We start from the raw sequence: 22,502 nt of genomic DNA on the forward strand, positions 1-22,502 counted from the left end.
ATAAGTCTTTGAAACTGGTTTAATATACATAAGGTATCTTCAGGTTTCTTAGGGCTTGTGCAAATATAATAGTTGCCTACAAAAAGACAAAGTAGAACACACATACCCAGGAAGGCACTGGGAAGGATACCTTGAGGAAAGCAGACAGAGTAGTTCAGAGCAATTGTTATATGAGAATTCAATCGGGAGATACAGAGAAGCCACATTTTGAGAGGTCGAATCAGGAGGCTTTATTAGAAAGCCAGAGACTGCAGGTGGACACAAGTCTCCAAAGAACTTGCAGCCTCAAATGCATTTAACATTGTTAGAAAACTGAGCTATGAGGATAGTAAAGAAAAAGCAGAGGGCTGGGAAGGTGGCTCAGTGGTAGAGTGCTTGCCTTGCATGCATGAGGCCCTGGGTTTGATTCCTCAGCACCACATAAGCAAAAAAGAAAAAAACCGGAAGTGGCGCTATGGCTCAAGTGGTAGAGCGCTAGCCTTGAGCTGAAGAGCTGAGGGACAGCGTCCAGGCCCAGAGTTCAGGCCATGACCGGACCAAAACAAAAACAAAACCAAAAAAAGAAAAAGCAGAGGGGCTGGGAAGGTGGCTCAGTGGTAGAGTGCTTGCCTTGTATGCATGAGGCCCTTGGTTTGATTCCTCAGCACCACATCAGCAGAAAAACCCAGAAGTGGCACTGTGGCTCAAGTGGTAGAGTGCTAGCCTTGAACTGAAGACCTCAGGGACAGCACCCTTGCTCAGAGTTCAGGCCTCACACCCAGCAAAAAATAAAAAATAAATAAAGAAAAGAAAAAGCAGAAAACCAATCTCCACAAACCAGATCTACTCCAATGAAGAGCAAAAGAGGGATGCTATGGTGACCTGAGGAGAGTCAGGGGACACAAGAAATGCACACATGGTGGCTGAGCTAGTTGGGGGTCTAAATGGTTCAGGGAACAAGGTCACAGCACACTCCAGACTCTCAAGAGTTCATAGCACAGGACTGGCAGGCCCAGTAACATATTGTCAAAGTCCCATCCCTGCCTCTAGGATAAGTCCCACCCCCATCACCTGGGGGTGGAACTTATCCTTCATCCACCAAGAAGACAAGATGGTGCCAGTTAAACCCAATTTCCTATCATCCACCGCATTGCCAGACCTGTATCTTTATTTCACTGTGACTAATTTTTTTAAAAGCTAGTTTTAAATGCCAAGAAAACATATGAGCTCTGTGCTGATTTAAGACAACTTAGCTATCTGGTCTTATTATCTGTAAAATAGCATCTTTGCAAGGAACTAAATAAGACATCGTATGCATAGGGCTTCCCTCATCACCAAGTACAAAGCGAGTCCTTTAGGGCAGCTGTCACTATTACCTATGGACAGAAGTTGCTGAGCAGCATGCAGAGTTAACTGACTCCTACCTGCCATATGTCTTCAGTGGTCCCTCTGTTAGAAATGATTCACATACTTTTAGCTTATTTTATATTCCATCTTTATTTTGGTAATGCATGTTAACCTTAAAAAAATATGTTATGTTGCTGGGCATTGGTACTTCTCACCTGTAATTCTAGCTAATCAGGAGACTAATATTTGGAAGATTGCAACTTGAGGCCACACCAAGCAGAGAAATTTGTGAGACTCTCTTTCCAAAATACCTAGCAAAATGCAAGGGTGAAGGCATGGTTCAGGTGGTAAAGTGCCAGTTGAGCAAATACAACCCCTGAATTCAAGCTTTAGTACCAGCAAAAAGAAAAAAAGTTAAATATAACAAGTAAAGTAGGTAGATCAGGTCTTGCCTGATTGGCCATATGGTGAATGATTGGGTCTGGCATCCTGTCTTCAAGCTGTGGGAAGGGAAGTTCCACCCCCAGGTGATGGTTATGACTGAATTCCTTGAAGAAGAGAAGTCAGCCCCCCAAGTGATGATAGGCGTGAATCCCTAGAGACTGGGGTGGGCACTTGTCCTATAGATTACTGAAACTGTCAGTCCAGTGCCTGGGACTGGGAGCTTCCTGTGACCCTACTCCCTGGCTCTATAAAGGCCTGGACAAGCTCAAGTGCCATTATGTCTTGCCATGTGTCTCTCTGTGTTCATGTCCTATCTCTTATCTCCTGTCTCCTGGCTGTTCTCTGGTCACCATGGTATCCCAATTCAGCTCTCTATTGGAGCTGAATTGGTTTGTTGGTATTGTTTTTGTTCTTTATTGCCTCTCTGGTCTTCATGGTCCTGTTTCCTTACTGTTAAGTGTGTCTGCCACCTGCAGAACACTAGCGCTCCAATAAAAACTCCAAATTTCGACCTCTCAAAGTGAGGTTTCCCCATTTTCTCATGGCTGGATTTATATAACTGATTTAGGGTATAACACAAGCACATATGCTTTTAGTCTTTGGGACAACTCTTGAGAACAGATGTGCAAAGACACTGACAACTAGACTCTCTTAAATAACTGATATCAGAGGAGCAAAGACTCAAATTCAGGGTCTTTTCTCAGCATCATATTCTATTGCTCACTTCTATAGATTCTTCCCCTGACTCAACTGAATGTCAGCTGACAAACCAAATATGTGGGGCTCTCTTCTGGGAGCAGAGTGAATTTCTTATGATGGCAAAGAAATAGTCTAAAGGAAACATCAGCTTTTTACTTTAGCTCTCTAGAAGGTAGGGATTTATAAAATCTGATACTAAAAGCATTCATACTCTATCATTTGCCTCAAAATACCTTGAAACTATTCAATACTTTTGAAAGTTCAGAAAATACATTACCGAAAAAAATAATAAATCATCTTAATGATTACTTTAATGTACAACTCCAGTCTGCGGCATTTCCTCCGGGGAAAGCTATTGCTCCTACTTATTTCTTTTCAATTGATTGCTGGGATTTTAGTCTCTTCAGACCTTTTGCATTAGAGGAAGAAATGAGTCTGCTATTTTGTCTCAATTTGGGGACAAAATTGGGAGTTTGAAGTTTATCACACTTTTCCCCCCATTTAACTTGTCTTTCAGGATATGAAGTTCAAAGTTAAAGTACTACATCAGCATCACCATAGACTCCAACTTGTAAAAAAAAAAAAAGAGGTTAAACTTGTTACTTCCACTTAACTATTTGTGTGGGTGAATGCACATGCACTCATACACTAAAGTTTGAACAGCCTTGTACTTGCTGTGGGCTTTCTTGCTCATGGCTGGTCCTCTAACATTTGAGCCATGCCTCCAGCCTGGCTGGTTTGTAGTTTAATTGGAAATTGTGTCTCACAGACTTTTCTTCCTAGATGACTCTGAACACCTTGAGATCTCAGCCTCCTGAGTAGCTAGGATGACAGGTCTGTACCCCAGCTACTTCTACTTTTAAACAGCTCTGGAGGGCTGGAAAGGTGGCTCAGTGGTAGAGTGCTTACCTTGCATGCATGAGGCCCTGGGTTCGATTCCTCAGCACCACATAAGCAGAAAAAGCTGGAAGTGGCACTGTTGCTCCAGTGGTAGAGTATTAGCCTTGAGGTGAAGAGCTGAGGGACAGCACCCAGGCCCAGAGTTGGCCCCACGACCGGATTAAAAACAAAACAAAAAAAAGCAGCTCTGGAGAAAATAGATCTTGATGAATAAACTTCTGCAAGATTTTTTTTTTAAGAGCACTCCAAGGAAGGCCCACATTACATTCTCTGCCCAAGGACTGTTGATCTTTCATGACTTTTGTTTTCTGTCAGCATGGGGACTCAGTGTGTTGAGACCAAAAGGTCTTCTGAGGTTTCAATTATTTTACAGCTCCGGAAATTTGAGGCAAATGTGCACTTTCCATCAGAAGCGCAGTTCAAGGAGGTCAATATTTATATTGCAACCAATACTTACTGCTTCCAGTGGCTATGTGATCCACAATGCCAGCACACAATTTCAAGTATTTCCCATCAGAAAAGATTTTGACTTAAAAAGTTTGCGATTTTGTAGGAAATTTCTACTTTAGAACAAAAATGTACCTTTATTAGTGTTCAGCTATAAATGCTAACATCACTATTGGGTAAAAATTAAAGTTTCCAAACTGCTACACATGGGTTGAAGGAGCACAGAACATATTCAACCTCTACACCTTCCCCCCTAATAACAGGATTTCTGAAGTCAGAAAGCATCTTGGAAATGATTTGACAGAATAAGAAGTTATTTCTTCTCCAACATCTAGATTTAGACTTCTTTCTCTTTCTTTCCTTCTTTTCTTCCTTGCCCTTCTTTTTTTCTCTTTTTCTTCGTGTGTGTGTGTGTGTGTGTGGTGTGTATGTGTGTGTGTGTGTGTTGTGTGTGTGTGTGTGTGTGTGTGGTTAGAAAATTGCAGTGGAAAGAACTGGCCGGACTCAATCTCAACAGGTGAGGACTCTTTATGACAGCAGCGAGGGGCAGCAACTTTCCCACAGGAATGGAGGTTATGCAAGGAGGTGGGGTTGAGGTTAGGCTTTTATGGGGTTTGGGTCAGGGAAATGAAGGTTTTGAAATGGAAAGAACTTGGGGTCTGGTGAGGCAATGGAATGTTCCACAGGAGGTGGTGGGAACTTATGGTTAGGCCTTGGTCAGAATGTGTGCTCACACCTGAGCCTTTATGTGCCTGGGGGAAAAGTGGGGAGAGGGGATTAATCCTTCAATTGTTTCTCTTCTCTTCTTTCCTCTTTTTTTTCTCATTTTTTCTTTCCTCTTTTCCTTCCCTTCCTTCCTTTTTTTTTTTTTTGGCAGTCCTGGGGTTTGAACTCAGGGCCTGATGCTGTCCCTGAGCCTCTCTATGCTCAAGGCTAGCACTCAACTACTTGAGCTACAGCACCACTTCCAGCTTTTTCTGAGTAGTTTATTGGAGATAAGAGTCTCATGGACTTTCCTGCCTGTACTAGCTTTGAACTGTCATCCTCAGATCTCAGCCTCCTGAGTAGGTAGGATTACAGGTATGAGCCACCAGCGCCCAGATTGTCTTTCTCTTTCTTCCATTACTACCAGGGTTTGAATTAAGATTCCCACATCTCTCTGCTTGCTTGATTAATTGATGATTTATTATTTGAGTCATGCCTTCATTCCAGATTTTTGGTGGTTATTTTGGAGATGAAAATATCTAGCAGTTTAGATTCCTCTCCCCATAGTTAGCAATACAACAAATTAACCAAACTATAAAAACAAAATAGGAGCAATAAAAACATGCCAAACACCCATCTCCTTATTTCAAAATTTTGAAGGCTTATTTCTGAGGCCTTTACACACATACACTCTTCCTTTCTTTTTCTCTCTCTCTCCCCTTCTCCTTCTCTCCCTCTTGTTCCCTCTGTTCCTTCTTTCTGTCCTTCCTTTGCTGTAACAGAGCTTGAACATAAAAGCTTCAAGCTTGCTTAGATTGCTTACTTAAGCATGGGACTCTGCTATACCACCACTACCCTCAGTCCAGACTTCTCTTTGAACAATTATGTGGGCAAGATAATGAGTACATTTCTTCTCAAGCATTGTAGCCTCCTCCTTTGTTAAATAGCTAGGATTACAGGCAGGAGCTACTGGTTCATAGCAGGTCCTTTATTTACAAAACACTTCATAAGTCCTCTTCTTCTGGATTTTGTTTATTTTACTTTTATACTATATCTCAGTTGCTTCCTCATAGCAAAAGGTCACATTAGAATTTGAATTCAGAAAAGGACAATTTGAATAGCCACTAGTATTTATATATATACTCCCTGTTAGATACCAATCACTGCTCTACCTTTTTTTTATTGGAAGAAGTGTTCTTGTATCCCTTACTATTTCACTTGTTCAGTCCCTGTATTTGGTCAAACTCTGATTTTATTTTAGTGGGTACTAAGGCTTGAACTCAGGGCATTGAATTCTCAGTTGGCTTTTTCTCTCAAGGATGATGATTTACTATGTGACCAGAGCCTATTTCTGGCTTTTTGGTGGTTAATTGGAAATATGAGTATCATGCACTTTCCTACCTAGGTGATTTTGGATGGTGATCCTTAGATCTCAACCTCCTGAGTAGCTAGGATTATAGGCATAAATCACTGGTACCCAAGTGATTGTATATTTAATGAGAATACAAATAAATTTTAGCTAATGAAACTTGCTCCATGAATGACTTCCTGGTCTAATCACATGGTTTATGGAATTATGCTACTCCATGAACAAACTCCATCTACCACAGTAGTAGGAAATAAGCAGTCAGCTTTATAGAAAAGCTGCAGCCCACAACACACTAAGCCACAATGAAGTGCAATACAACTTGAGTTCTAGTCCTGGAAATTTCTCTTGTAACCTAAACTCTTCATGTCTTTTCAAATCACTAATGTGATTTGAAATGTACCAAGCATGTAAAAATGGGTACTCAAAACTGGGAGTGAGGGAAGGGGTGATATTATCCAAAAAGAAATGTACCCTTTACCTAACTTAGGTAATTATAAGCCCTGTGTATCATTTTATAATAACAAAAGATTTTTTTAAAAAAAGAACTGGTACTCAGACTATTAGGTTCACACCTATATTTAGCTTTCCAATAGTATCTAAAGTGTTGAATTCATGCCAATGATGAGCCATCATACAACCATGCAACCTTCCTGAGCTGTTGTAATACTTGTCAGCTGATTGCTGCCTATTAAGCTGACATAGTATACTAGTACATTTTAGTGAAAAGTGAATTCATGATTGATTTAATCTGTTTACACATTCCCAGACCAGTCAGAGTAGGTGTAATCTAGGACAGAAATTACATCCTGTTGGTAACACGAACATAAACCTTTTATTAGAGACCCACAAGATGATAAGGGTCCTGGTTAATTGTCAAAGACCCTACTTCCTTGATACCACATAGTAGGTCAAAAGTACACAGAAGATGGATGTCAGGAGATACAAGAAACCACACTTTAAATATAGTGTCTCTGGGTATGGGAGTACATACCTATAATCCCACATTCAGGAGGCTGAGACAAGATGTAATGTTCAAGGTCACACTGGCTTACTTAGTGAGATTCTGTCTCAAAAACAAACAAACAAAAAAAAAAGGTGCCAGGTGACTGGCTTTTGCCTTTAATCCTAGCTACTCAGGAGGCTGGATCTAAAAAATGTGGTTTGAAGCTGGCCTAGGCAGGAGTCTATGAGACTCTTAGCTCAAATAAGCCACCAAAAAGCCAGAGGTAGATCTGTTACTATAAGTGAAGAAGGGACAGCAACCAAGCCCTGAGTTCAAGTTCTAGTATCAGCACACATGTGCCCCTCCCTCCCTCCAAACACAGTAACAATAATAAACACAAGTGTTCCACCAAACAAAAACTACACCATGTGCATACTTGTGGAGTATCTTCTATTCAAGAGTACTAATTTGTTTTGTTGAGTGGTAATGCAAAAACTATGTGAGGCTTAAGACATTCAAACAATGTCAAGCTGAAATTTCCAAGCTGCTCATATCCCTGGTGAATAGATCTTGTTGTGACAGTGATTGGAGGGGCTCCAGCAGAACTGGATTTGGAGATCAAGTCTGTATCAATACTCGATCACTGGCTGGTTATATGCTATACAATGCTATTTGCACTTTCTCTAAACTGAGTATTTGTGCAAAGAGGTCAGATTGTGTACACTCCAGGGCCCCTTGAGCTCTAAGAGGCTTCTGGGTCTTCATCATGTTTTAGAGCACTCCTTGCCTAAAATTTCAGTAACCTTACTTGTGACAGATGCCAACTGTTTACTGAGCTGAGGTCTTCTACCACTGTGAAATACCCTTGAGAGATCCCAAGACCCACTCAAACCTGTATTGTTACTCTCATTGTTACTACTCATCAGCAAAGGTCAAAAGAGTCAACCAATATTCTCAAATGCAGGGTTCACACCATAAGAAATAATTTACTAAGATTAAGATTTTTTTCTTTTCTTTTTGCTGGGTGCTTTTGGCTTATGCCTATAATCCTAGAAGGCTGAGATATGAGGAACGAAATTTGAATCTAGCCTGAACAAGAAAGTCCCAGAGACTCTTACTGACCATCCAAAAGTCAGAAGGGAAGAGTGCCAGCCTTAGGACTATGTCCATGTCCTAACTTAAAAAAAAAAAATTCTATAGCCTTTGGCTTATTGAGTATCTACTTATGACTATGGGGTTCATTAAGAATTACCTGAGTGTATACATTGCCATAAAGGTTAATACATTTCTGTTTTCGAATTGAAATGTTCTCAGATGTTTTCTACCTTAAAGAAGCACACCTATAGTGCAAGACAGTGAATCAAAGTGCGAGACCCACTGGTAGAAATAATTTTAAGCACAGGCAGAAATTTTATCAATATATCACATGAACTTTCATGAACATCTCTAAAAAAGTTTAATAACAATTGACACATTTTTGTGATTTACATGATTTTAAAATGAGTTTTATGCTTTGATATAGGTTTTACAAAAGCATAACATCATTTTGAATTACAAATGATCAGTAAAATCCACCACTTAGCAGCTTACCCATCACTCATAAAAATGTTGTTTGAGTCAGTATGTGGAGAAACAAAGGCCAGTGGCTGATGGGAAAGTCCACAAAAATCAGAGAAGTTTTAATATCAAAGACAAAGATCTTCACAATGGTCAATTAGCCACCTTCTGAAGTTGCTGTCACAGAAGCCTCGACCATGTGAAGTCCCCTCAGTGTTGTCTGGGTATCTGGGAGCTGTCCATGTTTCTGGGAGCTGTCCATGTTTCTGGGAGCTGTCTGGATATCTGGGAGCTGTCTGTGTGTCTAAGAGCTGTCTGGGTGTCTGGGAGCTGTTTGGGTGTCTGGGAGGTGCCTGGATGTCTGCAAGCTGTCTAGGTGGCTGGGGCATGACTGGAGCTGAGCACTAGGCTGCAGTGCTACAGCTTGGGGATGGGTGTGGCGGCCATGGCGATGCTCTCGATGGCACACTCGTCCCTTCCTCGGAGGATCCGGAAGTAGCCGTCCTCCCCCCAGGCCGAGCCCCAGCTGTTCTTTATGATCCAGTATTCTAGCCCTGTTTCTGGCTCAGTGCCATAGCCCACCAGCAGCACAGCATGATTGGTGAGCTCGAAGGGGTTGAAGGGGTCGCGGAGGCCGGTGTGCTGGTAGACGCCGTGGTGGTAATGCAGGAAGTCATCGTAGACTTCGAAGGCTACTGCCACGGGCCCATGGTGGACCAGCTCCAGCTTCATCAGGGCCTCGTTGCATCCCCCGTAGAAGCCTCCCACATAGTGGTACTCAGAGGAGAAGTAGCGGAAGCAGTCCTCCTTCAGCTTGCAAGGGGAGTCTGTGCCTGTGTAGGGAAAGCAGGCCTCTTCCACCACTCCGAAATCCTGGGCGTACTTCCCTGCAATGAGGTAGGGGAACCCTCCTTCACAGCCTGAGGAGGAACAGCATGCAAGGTTACTTACTGCCCAGGTATCAGATAAAGGCACAGCTATGTGCCTTTATGTGCTATGCCTTACTTTTGCCTCTCTATTCCATCATTCATTCGTTCACTTATTTTTACTGACATCAGATATCACTTATCATAGCAATTACTAATAGAAATTTGCATTTCCATAATGAAATTTCACTATGTTCAATTTTTTAAAAATTATCAACCCTCATGTTAATGTCGCTTATTAACATAAAGTAGAGCACAAGGCTTCTCAATATTATATTTTACTACATACATAGAAGATGGTGACATTAGTAATCAGGTCCCTTTTGGGAACTCTGAGGGTTGAGAGAATCAATCTTGGCACACCTAAAACTAATGTAGGTCACACCTTCACATGGTCAGATTGGCAAGAATTGCCTGTTCTACAGTTTACCTACAAGTCACCAATTCACATCAAGCAGAGTGAGTGCAAAATATTTATAATTCAGGTAAAATCCCATTATAAAAATTACTTTTGTATCTTCAAGTTAATTATAATGGATTATATAGAATTAATAGTTTGTGGCCTTGTCAAGTTCTCCTTATCTATGACACAAGACTGCCAGCTGTTTGTTATGTTAGAAAACACAGAGATAGCCCTGGCAGAGAATGTGCAGAACCATAGTGTCAAACCTGTCGGCTGCTTAGACTACTGCAAAATGAACATCTTTTTTAAAAATCTTAAATGTAATAGCTCTTCCTACAGTGGCTTAAAAAAAATGACAGCAAAAGCGAGCCTGGAGGAAGATAGAAGAGAAGAAGCTGGGGCTAAATAAGCTCTCAAGTAGAAACCAGTTTTAGGGTTCCAGTGAAAAATCTAAGGCTAGAGAGTCACACCCAGTGTGCCATCATAGTACAGAGAGTTTGGTCAGAGAGGAAAAATTCAGGCAGCTTGGTTAAGGAGGCAGATTCAAGCACTCGCTGGTGCTGCCAGTGGCTGCAGCAGCAGCCACCACATCAACAGACAGCCTAGGACAAAGGTGCCAGAGGCAGTGTGCAAGAGGATTCTACTCACCACTAGCAAGAACTGACACGGAGTGGAAATCTTCATCCTGATGACCACAGACAGTAGTAGACCATGAATGGCCCAGAAACCAAGAGAAGAAAGGCATGAGTTCCACACAGATATCCTCACTCCTTTTCACAGGGCAGTGGTGGGAAGGTAGCCCCTCCCCCACCACTGGAGAAGAACTCCAATTTTGATACTGACAAAGACTGGGCCAGAGCAGCTAGCCCATAATTCAGGCCTTGGAAGAAGACAATAGGAGCCATTCAACACGTCAAAGGAAGCTGACCTGCAAGGCTCAGCTCCACCCCAGGGGAAAGTTGCCCTTCCCAGGCAGAGGCTGTTCCATCAGTGGAGAAGTGACTTTCTTCATTGAGTAAACAGAGCCAGAAGCTGTCCCACCCCCCTGTAGCACAGGCAGCAGACCCAGCTGAAGGAGGGTAAAAGAAAAACAATTGGAAACTCAGTAAACTTAATCCTGAGAATGCTCCCAGCTGGGCTGTGTGAGCGTCTCAGGAACTAGCCACTCAGGGAAAAGCTACGGATTGCTGACAGGCCTCAACCCTACCCACAACCTAGCCCCATCACAGCAACTCTAAGCTAGAGGAAACAGCCATTTCCCTCTTTTGTGATACTCTAAACAGATCTCCCTCCTACTGAACTAGCCTCTGAGGAAGGTCATAAAGTCCCTGGTAAGGCAGAGCTTCCATTTGCCTGCTAAAAAAAAATGATTTAAGAAACCAAACAAGCTTCAGGCAAACCAGACACCACAAGCACAAACCAGAGACTCCATCAAGTGACTGGTTATGGCACAGGAAGACACAAGGTCCCTCTTCTGAAAAAAAAAAAAAATCACAGAACCCTGTTTTCTTCCTAATTTTTTTTTTTTTTTTTTTTGTGTCCGGTCGTGGGGCCTGAACTCTGGGCCTGGGTGTTGTCCTCAGCTCTTCAGCTCAAGGCTAACGCTCTACCACTTGAGCCACATGCCACTTCCAGCTTTTTTCTTTTTGCTTATGTGGTGCTGAGGAATCGAACTCAGGGCCTCACACATGCAAGGCAAGCACTCTACCACTGAGCCACCTTCCCAGCCCTCTTCCTAATTTTTTAAAATCTTAAAAAATTGTTTTCTATTTTTTCATCATTTTTATTTTAGGGTTTTTTTTCAAGTCTTTTTCCCTTTTGGTCCTTTCTGGTTGTTTTTATTTTTTATTTTTTTGCTATATTTAATTGCAGATATAAACCCATCTTCAATTACTAGACCTTATCTTTCATTGTGTGCTACTTACTTCAGATATCAATTACTCAATTCACAAATGCTAAGCCTTACTCCCTTAATTATAGTGTTATTTCTTTATACTTCTACAATTTTTAAGTGTTTCATTTAAAATTTTTTTTTATCATTTTTCCTTTTTTTTCTTTATCTCTCTTCTATCCTTTTCCTCTCTCTGAATTTAGGTATTTGTTTTATTCCCTCTCTCCCTTTCCCTCCCCACATTCCTCTAATATTATTTTCTCCTCACAATTCTCCCTAAATGAATTAATTTCTGGTCTGCTGACTCCTTTGATTTTCTTAGTCCACTGATCCCTAGTTGTTTGTTGTTGAACTAGATTGTATTTGTTAAAATAGATTGTACATGTACTTAGAGCTCTGGTTGATGTTTGCCTTAAAACAATGTTCTAGCACATAATTGGTTTTGCTTTCATACCCAAATGGGTAGAACAAGCTGGAGAAAAACAAGAAAAATGGCAAGTCCAGGTATCTCAACTCCCACTCATGATATTCACACATCAGAACAGTTAATGAATAATGCAGAGACTTCCCAAAATGCTCTACAAACACTACTAGTTAGTAAACTTGGTGAATGAAAAGACTGAAAGCCTGCAAAGGACTCTGTGTGAGTGTGATAGGGAGTTGCATGAGTGTGATGAGGCAAACCAAAGATTAATAGAGGAACTGTGTGAGGAGTGGGATGAGAATAGAGGCATTCATGGAATCTACAAACAGAAAGTTGGAGGAATCCATGAAATCCACGAAGGGAATGCTGAATAAAGCCCACCAGAAGGAAAAGAGTCCAATGAAACTATAACTAATCAACTAAGGGATTTGAGAATGGAAATGAAAACCAAATTAAGGAGGTAAATAAGTCCATACAAGATCTAAAACTAAACTCTAACAAAATTTGAAGCCTTCAAATTAGAAGGAAAGGAAATAAAAAACAAAGTAGAAAGTCGTGACAGGTTAGACTATTCAGAAGATCGAACCTCTGGGATTTAAGACAGCCTAGATATTATAGAGAAAGAACAGAAAAGTATTCAAGACAAATCCAAGAAATATAATAGATCTGTTCAACATTTAGAAAATACCATCAGATGGCCCAATTTAAGGCTAGTAGGTGTAGAGGAGTCCTAGTGAAAGAAGTAGAAGGTCTAGGAAATTTATTTAACAGGATCCTAGCAGAGAATTCCCAAACATGCAAAGAGATTCAGATATAAGAAGCCATTCAGATACAAGAAGTCTTTAAAACCCCAAAAAGACCAGACCAGAACTGGACATCCCTCCATCATGTTCTAGTCCACACAGGATCAATAGAGACCAAGGAAAGGATCCTTAAAGCTGTCCAGGAGAAAAGATCAATCACCTATAAAGGGAAACCAATCAGAGTAACTTCAGACTTCTCAGCAGAGACCACGAGAGCAAGAAGAGCCTGGAATGATGTATGCCACACCCTAAAGACAAAGAAATATCAACCAAGAATACTGTACCCACCTAAACTCTCCTTCATAATGGAAGGACAAATATAAACCTTCCACAGTAAAGAAAAATTGAAACAGTGTATCACCACCAAACCAGCCATACAAAAGATACTTGATGTCCTACACATAGAACACCACCAAGAACACCATAAAGGCCAAGAAACATCCCCCAAAGAGAGAATCCAAAAATCATAGGAAGAACCCAGTTGGCACAGCCCCCAAGAAAGTGGATAACATGGCAGGAACTGCCAAATACCTCTCAATCCTAACTCACAATATTAATGGATTTGACTCTCCAATGAAGCGACATAGATTGTCTAGTTGGATTAAAAAGCAAGATCCTTCTATCTGCTGCCTTCAGGAGTCACACTTTGCCCACAAAAAAAAACATATTCTGAAAGTGAAATGCTGGAATAAAATCTACCAAGCAAATGATCCCCATAAATAGGCGGGAGTTGCAATCCTACTATAAAATAGACTTCAAATTAAAATTAGTGAGAAGAGATTTTAAAAAAAAGGTCATTACATACAAATTAAGGGATCTCTCCTTCCAGAGGATATTACAATTTTAAATATCTATTCACCAAATAATGAAGCACCCTAATTTATCCAGGAAATACTACTTTCCCTAAAATGTCACATAGATCCAAAGACATTAATTGTTGGGGACTTTAACATACCACTATTCCTGCTGGATAGATCAACCTGACAAAAAAAAATCAACCAAGGAATCTCAGATCTAAACAACTGCATAGACTTAAAAGACATCAACTGAATATTTCAATCAGAATACATGTTCTCAGCAGCACATGGAACATTCTCGAAAATAGACCACATTTTAGGTCACAAAGCAAATTTGTCCAGATTCAGAAACACTGAAGTTATGGCCTGCATTCTCCTCAGACTACAAGGGAACAAAATTAGAATTCAACACCAAAAGCCACCAAAGAAAATTCTGTAGCTCATTGAGGCTGAACAAGACATTGTTGAACCAGCAGTGGGTCATGGAAGAGATTCGAAAGGAAATTCAAATGTTCATGATATTTAACAAAAATCAACACACAAATTACCAACTCCTCAAATTACCAACTGCAAAAGCAGTACACAGAGGCAAGTTTATAGCTTAGCTGTTTATAGATGTTGATATAGGAACCTACATCAACAAATTGGAGAGATGTGAAACCAAGAATTTAATGAGGCACCTGAAGCTCCTTGTAAAAGAGCAACAAGCTAAATTCCAATCCAAGATATGGAAACAAATAATTAAATCAGAATTAAATGTATTAGAGTCCAAAAAAACCATAGAATCAACAAAACAAAGAGTTGGTTTTTTGAAAAAATTAGCAAACTTGACAGACCCTTAGCAAATCTTATCAGAAAAAGAAGAGAACACACCCAAATAAACAAATTCAGAGGTGAGAATGAAAACATCACCACAGAAACAACCAAGATTCAGAACATTTTAAGGGAATACTTCTCAAACCTTTATGCTAATAAGTTTGAGAATCTGGAAGAAATGGATGAATTTATAGAAAATATTGACATGCCCAAACTAAACCAAAATTATTTAAACCAACTTAACCTATATCAAGCATTGAAATAGAAACAGCAATAAGAGTCCTCCCACCCAAGAAAAGCCCAAGACAGGATGGATTTACAGCAGAATTCTACAATACTCCTCTCCAACTCTGAAATTGAAAGAGAAAGTTCACTATAAAACTCTTTTCTATGAAGCCATCGTAACTCTCATCCCAAATTCAGGCAGGGCCTCATCCAAGAAAGAGAACTATAGATCCATTTCTTTGATGAACATCAATGCAAAATTCTCAAGAAAATTTTGGCCAATTGACCTCAACAACTCATCAAAGAAATCATACACCATTCTCAAACAGGATTCATTTCAGGGATGCAAATCTGGTTCAATAGATGCAAATCAATCAATATAATTAATCACATCAACAAGAACATGGATAAGAACCACATGATTAATTCAACAGATGCAGGAAAAGCATATCACAAGGTCCAACATCCCTTTATGATGAAAGCTCTGGAAAAACTAGGAAGTCCATGCAACATTTCTCAATATAATAAAGGCTGTGTATGACAAACCTACAGCCAGGATTACACTTAATGCTGAAAAGCTAAAGCCATTTCCTCTAAACTCAGGAATGAGACAAGGATGTCCACTCTCTCCAATTCTCTTCAATTTAGTATTAGAATGCCTACCTAGAGCAATAAGACAAGATACAAACATAAAGGGGATCCAAATATGAAAAGATGGAGTAAAACTCTCCCTCTTTGCAGATGACATGATCTTGTATTTAAAGAACACCATGGACTCCACTCCCATGTTACTTGAGCTGATCAGAAAGTTTGGCAAAGTAGCAGAGTATAAAATTAACCCTCAAAAATCAATAGCTTTTCTGAATGCCAATAGTGAGAAGATCACAGCTGAAATCAGGAAAACAATTCCTTTTGTAATAGCCCCACAAAAAATAAAATACCTAAGAGTTAAATAAAGAAGTGAAGGACCTCTATGATGAAAACTTTAAAAACCTGAAAAGAGAAATTAATGCAGAACTAAAGGAAGTGGAAAAACCTCTCATGCTCCTGGATTGGGAAGAATAACATCGTGAAAATGGCAATACTGCCAAAGGCTATCTACAAATTCAATGTGATACCTATCAATATCCCAACCTCATTCTTCAACAGTGAAATAGAAGCAGCAATCCAAAACTTCATATGGAACAATGAAAGACCCTGAATAGCACAAACAAGCCTTAAGAGAAAGAACAGTGCTGGAGGAATATCAATACCAAATTTCAAACTCTACTACAAAGCCATAGTAATTAAAACAGCTTGATACTGGCACAAGAACAAACCTGAGGACCATGGAATAGAACTGAAGACCCAGAAAGGAACCCACAGACCTATAGCTACCTAACCTTCGATAAGGACGCTTAAAGAACAGAATGAAAGAAAGATAGCCTCTTCAGCAAATGGTGCTGGCAAAATTGGTTAAACAACTGTAGAAAACTAAAGCTAGATCCTTCTATATCACCCTGCACTTGAATCAACTCCAAATAGATTAAAGACCTCAAAATAAAAACAGACACATTACAGGAAGGAATAGGAGGAGCTCTAGGGCTCCTTGGCACAGGCTGAAATTTTCTTAATAAAGACCCAGAAATACAAAAAAATCAAAGAAAGGTTGGACAAATGGAATTGCATGAAACTGCAGAGCTTCTGCATGGCAAAGGACACAGCTATCAAGATCAGTAGAAAGACCACGGATGGGTTGAAGATCTGGGCCTCATATCTAAAATATATTTAGAACCCAAAAAATTAAATCCCTCAACAACAAATCCTTAAAGTGACAACTGTCCAATTCATAAGTGGACTAAAGACTTAAAGGGAGACTTCTCTGAAGAGGAAATAAGAATGGCCAAAAGACACATGAAGAAATGCTCAACTTCTCTAGCCATAAAAGAAACGCAAATCCACAATGGAATTCTATGCCTCCATCAGAAAGAATGACATTGCCCCATTGGTTAGGAAATGGAAAAACTTGGAAAAAATTATATTAAGTGCAGTAAGACAGGCCCAAAGAAACATAGGTCCCATGGTTTCCCTTATTTGCAATATCTAGTATATGTGTGAGTCAAGCGGAAAAGGTCAGATAATGTGATGTCAGGAAATTGAACCCTTAGATATGTATTTTAATGTTTTTTTTCTTTCATGCATGTGTTTCTAACGCATTTATAAGATTACTTCCTTGTTGCTTTGTATGTCCCTGCTTTCACTATATTTGATGTCAGTAAAACTTGTGGAGGAGATGGGGAAAAACAAGTCATTTAAGGATATAGGTGGACCTGTTGCAACAATGCAACAATGAGAAGTACAAGTTGTCATGTCCAAAACAAGCTTTACAATGGCGATGGGGGGGGGGGGGGATTGGGATTGGGCGGGGGGAGGCTGGGAAGGGATGGGAAGGGTAAACAAAGGAGGAGGCTGCAATGCTTGGTAAGAAATGTACGCATTATCCTGCCCATGTAATTGTAACCCCTCTGTACAGTATGTTCACAAATAAAATTAAATTAAAAAAAAAGAAACGCAAATCAAAACAACATTGAGATCCACCTCACCCATTTAGAATCGTTATAATCAAGAACTCTACTAACAACAGATGCTGGAGGGGATATGGCCAAAAGGGAATCCTATTGCATTGTTGGTAAGAGTATAAACTTGTTCAACCACTCTGGAAATCATTATGGAGGTTCCTCAAAAGACTCCACATAGTGCTCCCCTATGACCCAGCAATCCCACTGTTGGACATTTACCCAAATGATCACAAACAAGGCCATACTAAAGCTACCAGCACAATTATGTTTATCACAGCATTATTCACCATAGCTAAGATATGGAACCAACCCAGATGCCCCTCAGTAGATGAATGGATCAAAAAAATGAGTAATGGAATTCTATGCCTCCATCAGAAAGAATGACATCACTTCATTTGGTAGGAAATGGAAAGACCTGGAAAAAATTATGTTAAGTGAAGCAATCCAGGCCCAAAGAAACATAGATCCATGGTTTCACTTATCTGCAATAACTAGTGTATGGTCCAGGACAAGCAGAAAAGGCCAAAAGCTATGCACATATGACCATATAAGATGATGCTAAGCCAAATGAACCCCAAGATAGGGACACAAGAGGTTTTATCTTTCTTCCTGTTGTTTTTAATGCACTGTGTGATATTTTTGGTTCTTTTGCATGTTTTCCCTATTTTCACTGTATTGATTCTGGTACCCTGCATCTTGTATATACATTTTTCTATTTAGGGGAGGGGAAGGGAAATAACAAAATGCTGAAATAAGGATATAGGTTAACCCACTGTAACAATGATATGTACATGACACTATGTTGAAAATGAACTTTACAGCTTCGGGAGTGGGGTGGAAGGAGAAGTTTGAGAAGTGGAGAAGGAAGGGATAGTAGAGGGAAAACAAAGGAGGAGGTAACAATGTTCAATAGGAAGTGTTCTCAATACCTTACTCATGTAACTATAACCCCTTTGTACAGTATCTTTACAATAAAAATATTAAAAAAAATTAAAAAACCTACAGCAAAAGTTTTTTTTTGAGTCATTAATTTATTTTTTATGCCACCACAGTGGCTTCAACTCAGGGCTTTGCTCTCTTCCTTAGCTTTTTCATCTCAAGACTGGTACTCTCCTACTTGAGACATACCTCTGTTTCTGGCATTTTTCTGGTTATCTGGAGATAAAAGTCTCAGATTTATCTGTCCAGATTCACTTTGAAAACACGATCCTTAGATCTCAGCCTCCTGAGTAGCTAGCATTACAGGAGTGAACCACCTCGTCATCTGTTTCCATTATTTTTTATATGCCAGTCCTGGAATTATTCTTACTTTAACTGTCACTTTACTCTTATCTGTTTGTTCCCTAGCTAACTATCCTCTACTATCATCTTGTCTGACATATTTACTTAGCACCTAATACGAAGATAAACTATGGCACAGTTGTTAAGCCAGGATCTTTGAAGCCTTAAAAGGTTTAAATCAAAAGCTGTGGGAGGTCTGGGTGCTGGTGGCTCATGCCTGAAATCCTAGCTATTTAGGAGGCTTACAATGGAAAAATCACAGTATGATGACAGCCTAGGCAGAATACCAATGGGCACAGTGATGCTGTCATTCCTAGCTATCTAGGAGCCTATAATTAATAGGATCACAATTCCTGGCTTAGCCCAGGTGGAAAAGTCTATGAGATTCACTTTTGCGAAGGGAAGCTGGACACAGTGGGGCACTCTTGTCATCCCAGTGATGGAAGGACTAACCAAGGGTAGTTGTGGCTCTGATGAGCACTCTAATGGTAAGTGAGTCCCATCTCAAAAACAACCAGAAAAAAAACAGTAATCAAGTAATCGATTAAGCACTGGCCTAACAAATGAGATGCTTTAGTTCAAACCACAAAAATTCAAAAACCAGACAAACAAAGCAGTGTTAAGAATTTAACTTATCTAGCTGGGTACTGGTGACTCATGCCTCGTAACTCATCCTAGCTACTCAGGAGGCTGAGATCTGAGGATCACAGTTCAAAGCCAGCCCAGGTAAGGAAGTCTGTGAGACTCTTATCTCCAATAAACCACTCAGAAAACTGGAAGTGGTGCTGTGGCTCAAGTGGTAGAGCGCTGTCCTTGAGCTGAAGAGCTGAGGGATAGCACCCTGGCCCAGAGTTCAGACCCCATGACTGAGACACAGACACAGACACACACAAACACACACAGACACAATTTTTTTAAAAAAGAGAATTTAACTTATCTGTATCTCTCTTATCTGTTAAATGTGTCTGGTCAACTACATTCCTCAGGGGTTAAATTAATTATATAATACAAAAGCACAAAATCAATATTGTCACTGTCAAAGAGCCAGAGAAAACCCTGGCTGTTTCTCAGGCAAGTTTTCCATGTCAATTTTATGCTAAAATGTGCTCTCTTCTTCTACAGTCAGGCTCTGAGATATTTCTGTAACCCAATACCTATTCATCACTATGCTTCTGCTTATAATCATTTTAACTCTCCAGTAACAAAACAGTTGTGGCTCTGTTTGAATTCTGTGATTTGCCTGAATCTGTTGTAGCTGGGCTTCCTACATATATGACACAGAGCCTGTTCTGAGTGCCAAATGCTAAAACTCTCTCAGAAAAAAAAAAAAAAAAAAACCAGAATTAGTACAGTTTAACAGGAGTTAAGTTTTGGAATGAGACTATAGTTGGAACTGAAATATCAATGAATAGAAAAGCCATGTGACCTTCATAATGTTATACCACTTCTTTGTGCTTGTGTCCTCCTGTGAGTAGCAATGGTTACTCTTTCTCAGTATTGGGCACACTGTTAGGTAAAGTGTGTAAATGTTAGTGTTCAGTGCATAGGGAACTATACACTCTGCTGGTGGATGGAGGAAATGCCACAAGAGTCACCCATTAATGAGTAGGGGGGCCGCATGTCATGAGGTTTTCTGACTGTAGATGTTCTGCTCCTACTATGCCATCTTTGTGCCTTTGCCAACAACAGCTAAGATTATTCACAGTAGATAAAGCCTGAAATAACACTTACCTTGAGCATACTGGCTACAAGATACAACCTCCTGGGGACTCAAGACTGGAGTCTGAGAATTATTGGTTAATATACGAATTCTTGCTTCAAGCATACCCATGGAGGCAAAAGAGTAGCAGCTTCCACAAGATCCTGTACATAAAAAAGAATAAATATATCCATATCTATACATTATATAATCCAACAAGCATGTGATGTCATGAATAATGCAAAACCTGGTTGAATGTGATACATTAATATTGTAGTGTCTAACACATCTGAATTGTTGTTTCTAAAGATACCGCATCTGAAATTCTGTTGAACTATTAATCTCTACAATATTCTAAGCCATCAGACCAAAAGAAAACTATACACTGCGTTCTAATTACTTCTAATGGAGTCATCCCTCCTAGCCTCCAAATTCACATATAAAGCCCAACCCCCAAAATGGAGGCATGAGCTAGTGTGAATGGCTTTTGGGAGTTAACAAATCATAAGGGTAGAGTCACCATGAATGGGATTAGTGCACTTATTAAAAAACTCCAGAGCTGGGAAGGTGGTTGGTAGAGTGCTTGCCTCCCATGCATGAAGCCCTGGGTTTGATTCCTCAGCACCACATAAGCAGAAAAAGCCAGAAGTGGTGCTATGGCTCAAGTGGTAGAGCGCTAGCCTTGAACTAAAGAGCTGAGGGACAGCGCCCAGGCCCAGAGTTCAGGTACCATGATTGAAAAAAAAAAAAAAGACTCCAAATCAGTATCCTATCTATTCTACTGTGTGGGGTTATAGTAAAAAGAACCAGTCTGAGAACTAAGAGGGGCATGACGAGAAAATGAACCTGGTGCCATCTTGATCTTGGACTTTCTAACTAATGTATTTGGAGCAATGACAAATAAATTCCTGTCACTTATGAGTTCCCCAGGGTGTTACATTTTGATACAGCAGCAGCCTAAGCAGAATAAGACAAGAAGTATCTTCCAAAGCACAGTTGGTGCATCTACCCTGTTGAACTTAACCTGAGTAAAGGAGACAAAACACAATAATGCCCAGGAAAGAGGAGGACTGAGTATAACAAATAAATATGGTATTTAAGGTAGGTAACAGGAAGATGTGAGTCAGAGGAAGATGATAACAGCTAAATGAAAAAGGGAGAAGAGAAAAGAGAACCACCTTAATTCCTGAATGCTCTTCCAAGGACCAAAGACATTTCCTTAAGAAGCATCTTTTAGGAGTGCAGTTGCCATTTGAAGAAAAGAAAAAAATATGTTGTATTATAGTTTGTATGAACAATTTTATTCTTCCATGTTTTTCTCCAAATTGTGTGGGTAAAAATATTTTTTAAAAAAATCAGAAAACACTAAGGGATATGTAACAAAACTAGAATTTCCTTGCTACAGTTTTAGAAGGAAATACACATTATCTCTATTATCAGACACCCTCTTTCATCATGCTGAGATACACATTTTTCAAAGCCAAGATAAGTTCACAATTATTATGCCACTCAATTTATTAATACATTATTTTATAAACTATTGGAATGGTAAGCACAACCTTATTAGGAGTGTAAAATAAGATTCATGAACAGTCAAATTATATAATTTAAGTAACTCGTGCACAAAGTTAAGTCTCTTTAGTAAATCTGAAGTTGAGAATTTAGTAACTATCTTCTTGACAGAGAAAGTGCTCCAAAGTTTTGTAATTTCAAAATATTACCAGGGGTGTTTTTCCTTTTCCATCAGCAAAGAAAAGCTAGGACACTGGTCAATATCTAATACTCTAAACACTGTTCACAGTATTATCATCAGTGTTCTAAAAGTAAGTCACACATTTTCTTTATCCTGGTACCTGGAACCGTACAGAGACTTAATGAGGGTTGGTAGGAAGAATGAGCCAAGGATGAACACGTAGATACATATTTATACTCAGAACATAAAAAACTTCCAAGGAAACAATCTTTACTAACTTAGCTACAGGAGAATGTAGAACCTAAGGACCTAGTATGATCTTACTTTAAAACAAAACAAAAAAATAAGAAGTGAATCTGGTCTATCTAGAGTTCTATAATAACCAAATTTCCACAATCTCAAAGAGATAACATAAAGAACACATTTCTGGAATAAAATCAGGATTCTCTTCTTCCCTGTTCTCTGGTTCTGCCATTCATTAGTTGTGTGACTGCTGGCATTTTCATTTTAGTTTGTAAGATGGACTGGGTGGAGACAACATTTTAAGGTCCTTGCCTTTCTGTCCTAATAAATATCATTTAAAAACTAGACTTTAA

General features: G+C 39.7%; 1 protein-coding gene across 1 annotated transcript in view; it reads right to left on the reverse strand.

Annotated features, from left to right (window-relative positions):
* Positions 1–8,255: 8,255 nt before the first annotated feature.
* Ctsc (cathepsin C) overlaps positions 8,256–22,502 on the reverse strand; it is a 53,503-nt gene continuing 39,256 nt past the window's right edge. Inside the window, exons 6-7 of the mRNA XM_013014086.1 lie at positions 20,246–20,377; positions 8,256–9,310 (exon numbers count right to left, since the gene is read on the reverse strand). Coding sequence (XP_012869540.1) covers positions 8,808–9,310; positions 20,246–20,377 — 635 coding nt within the window. The 3' untranslated portion in view covers positions 8,256–8,807. The remainder of the gene's footprint in view (positions 9,311–20,245; positions 20,378–22,502) is intronic.

This window comes from Dipodomys ordii, unplaced genomic scaffold (genome assembly GCF_000151885.1).
Source record: "Dipodomys ordii isolate 6190 unplaced genomic scaffold, Dord_2.0 Scaffold22, whole genome shotgun sequence".
In the NCBI taxonomy this organism is placed as follows: Eukaryota; Metazoa; Chordata; class Mammalia; order Rodentia; family Heteromyidae; genus Dipodomys; species Dipodomys ordii.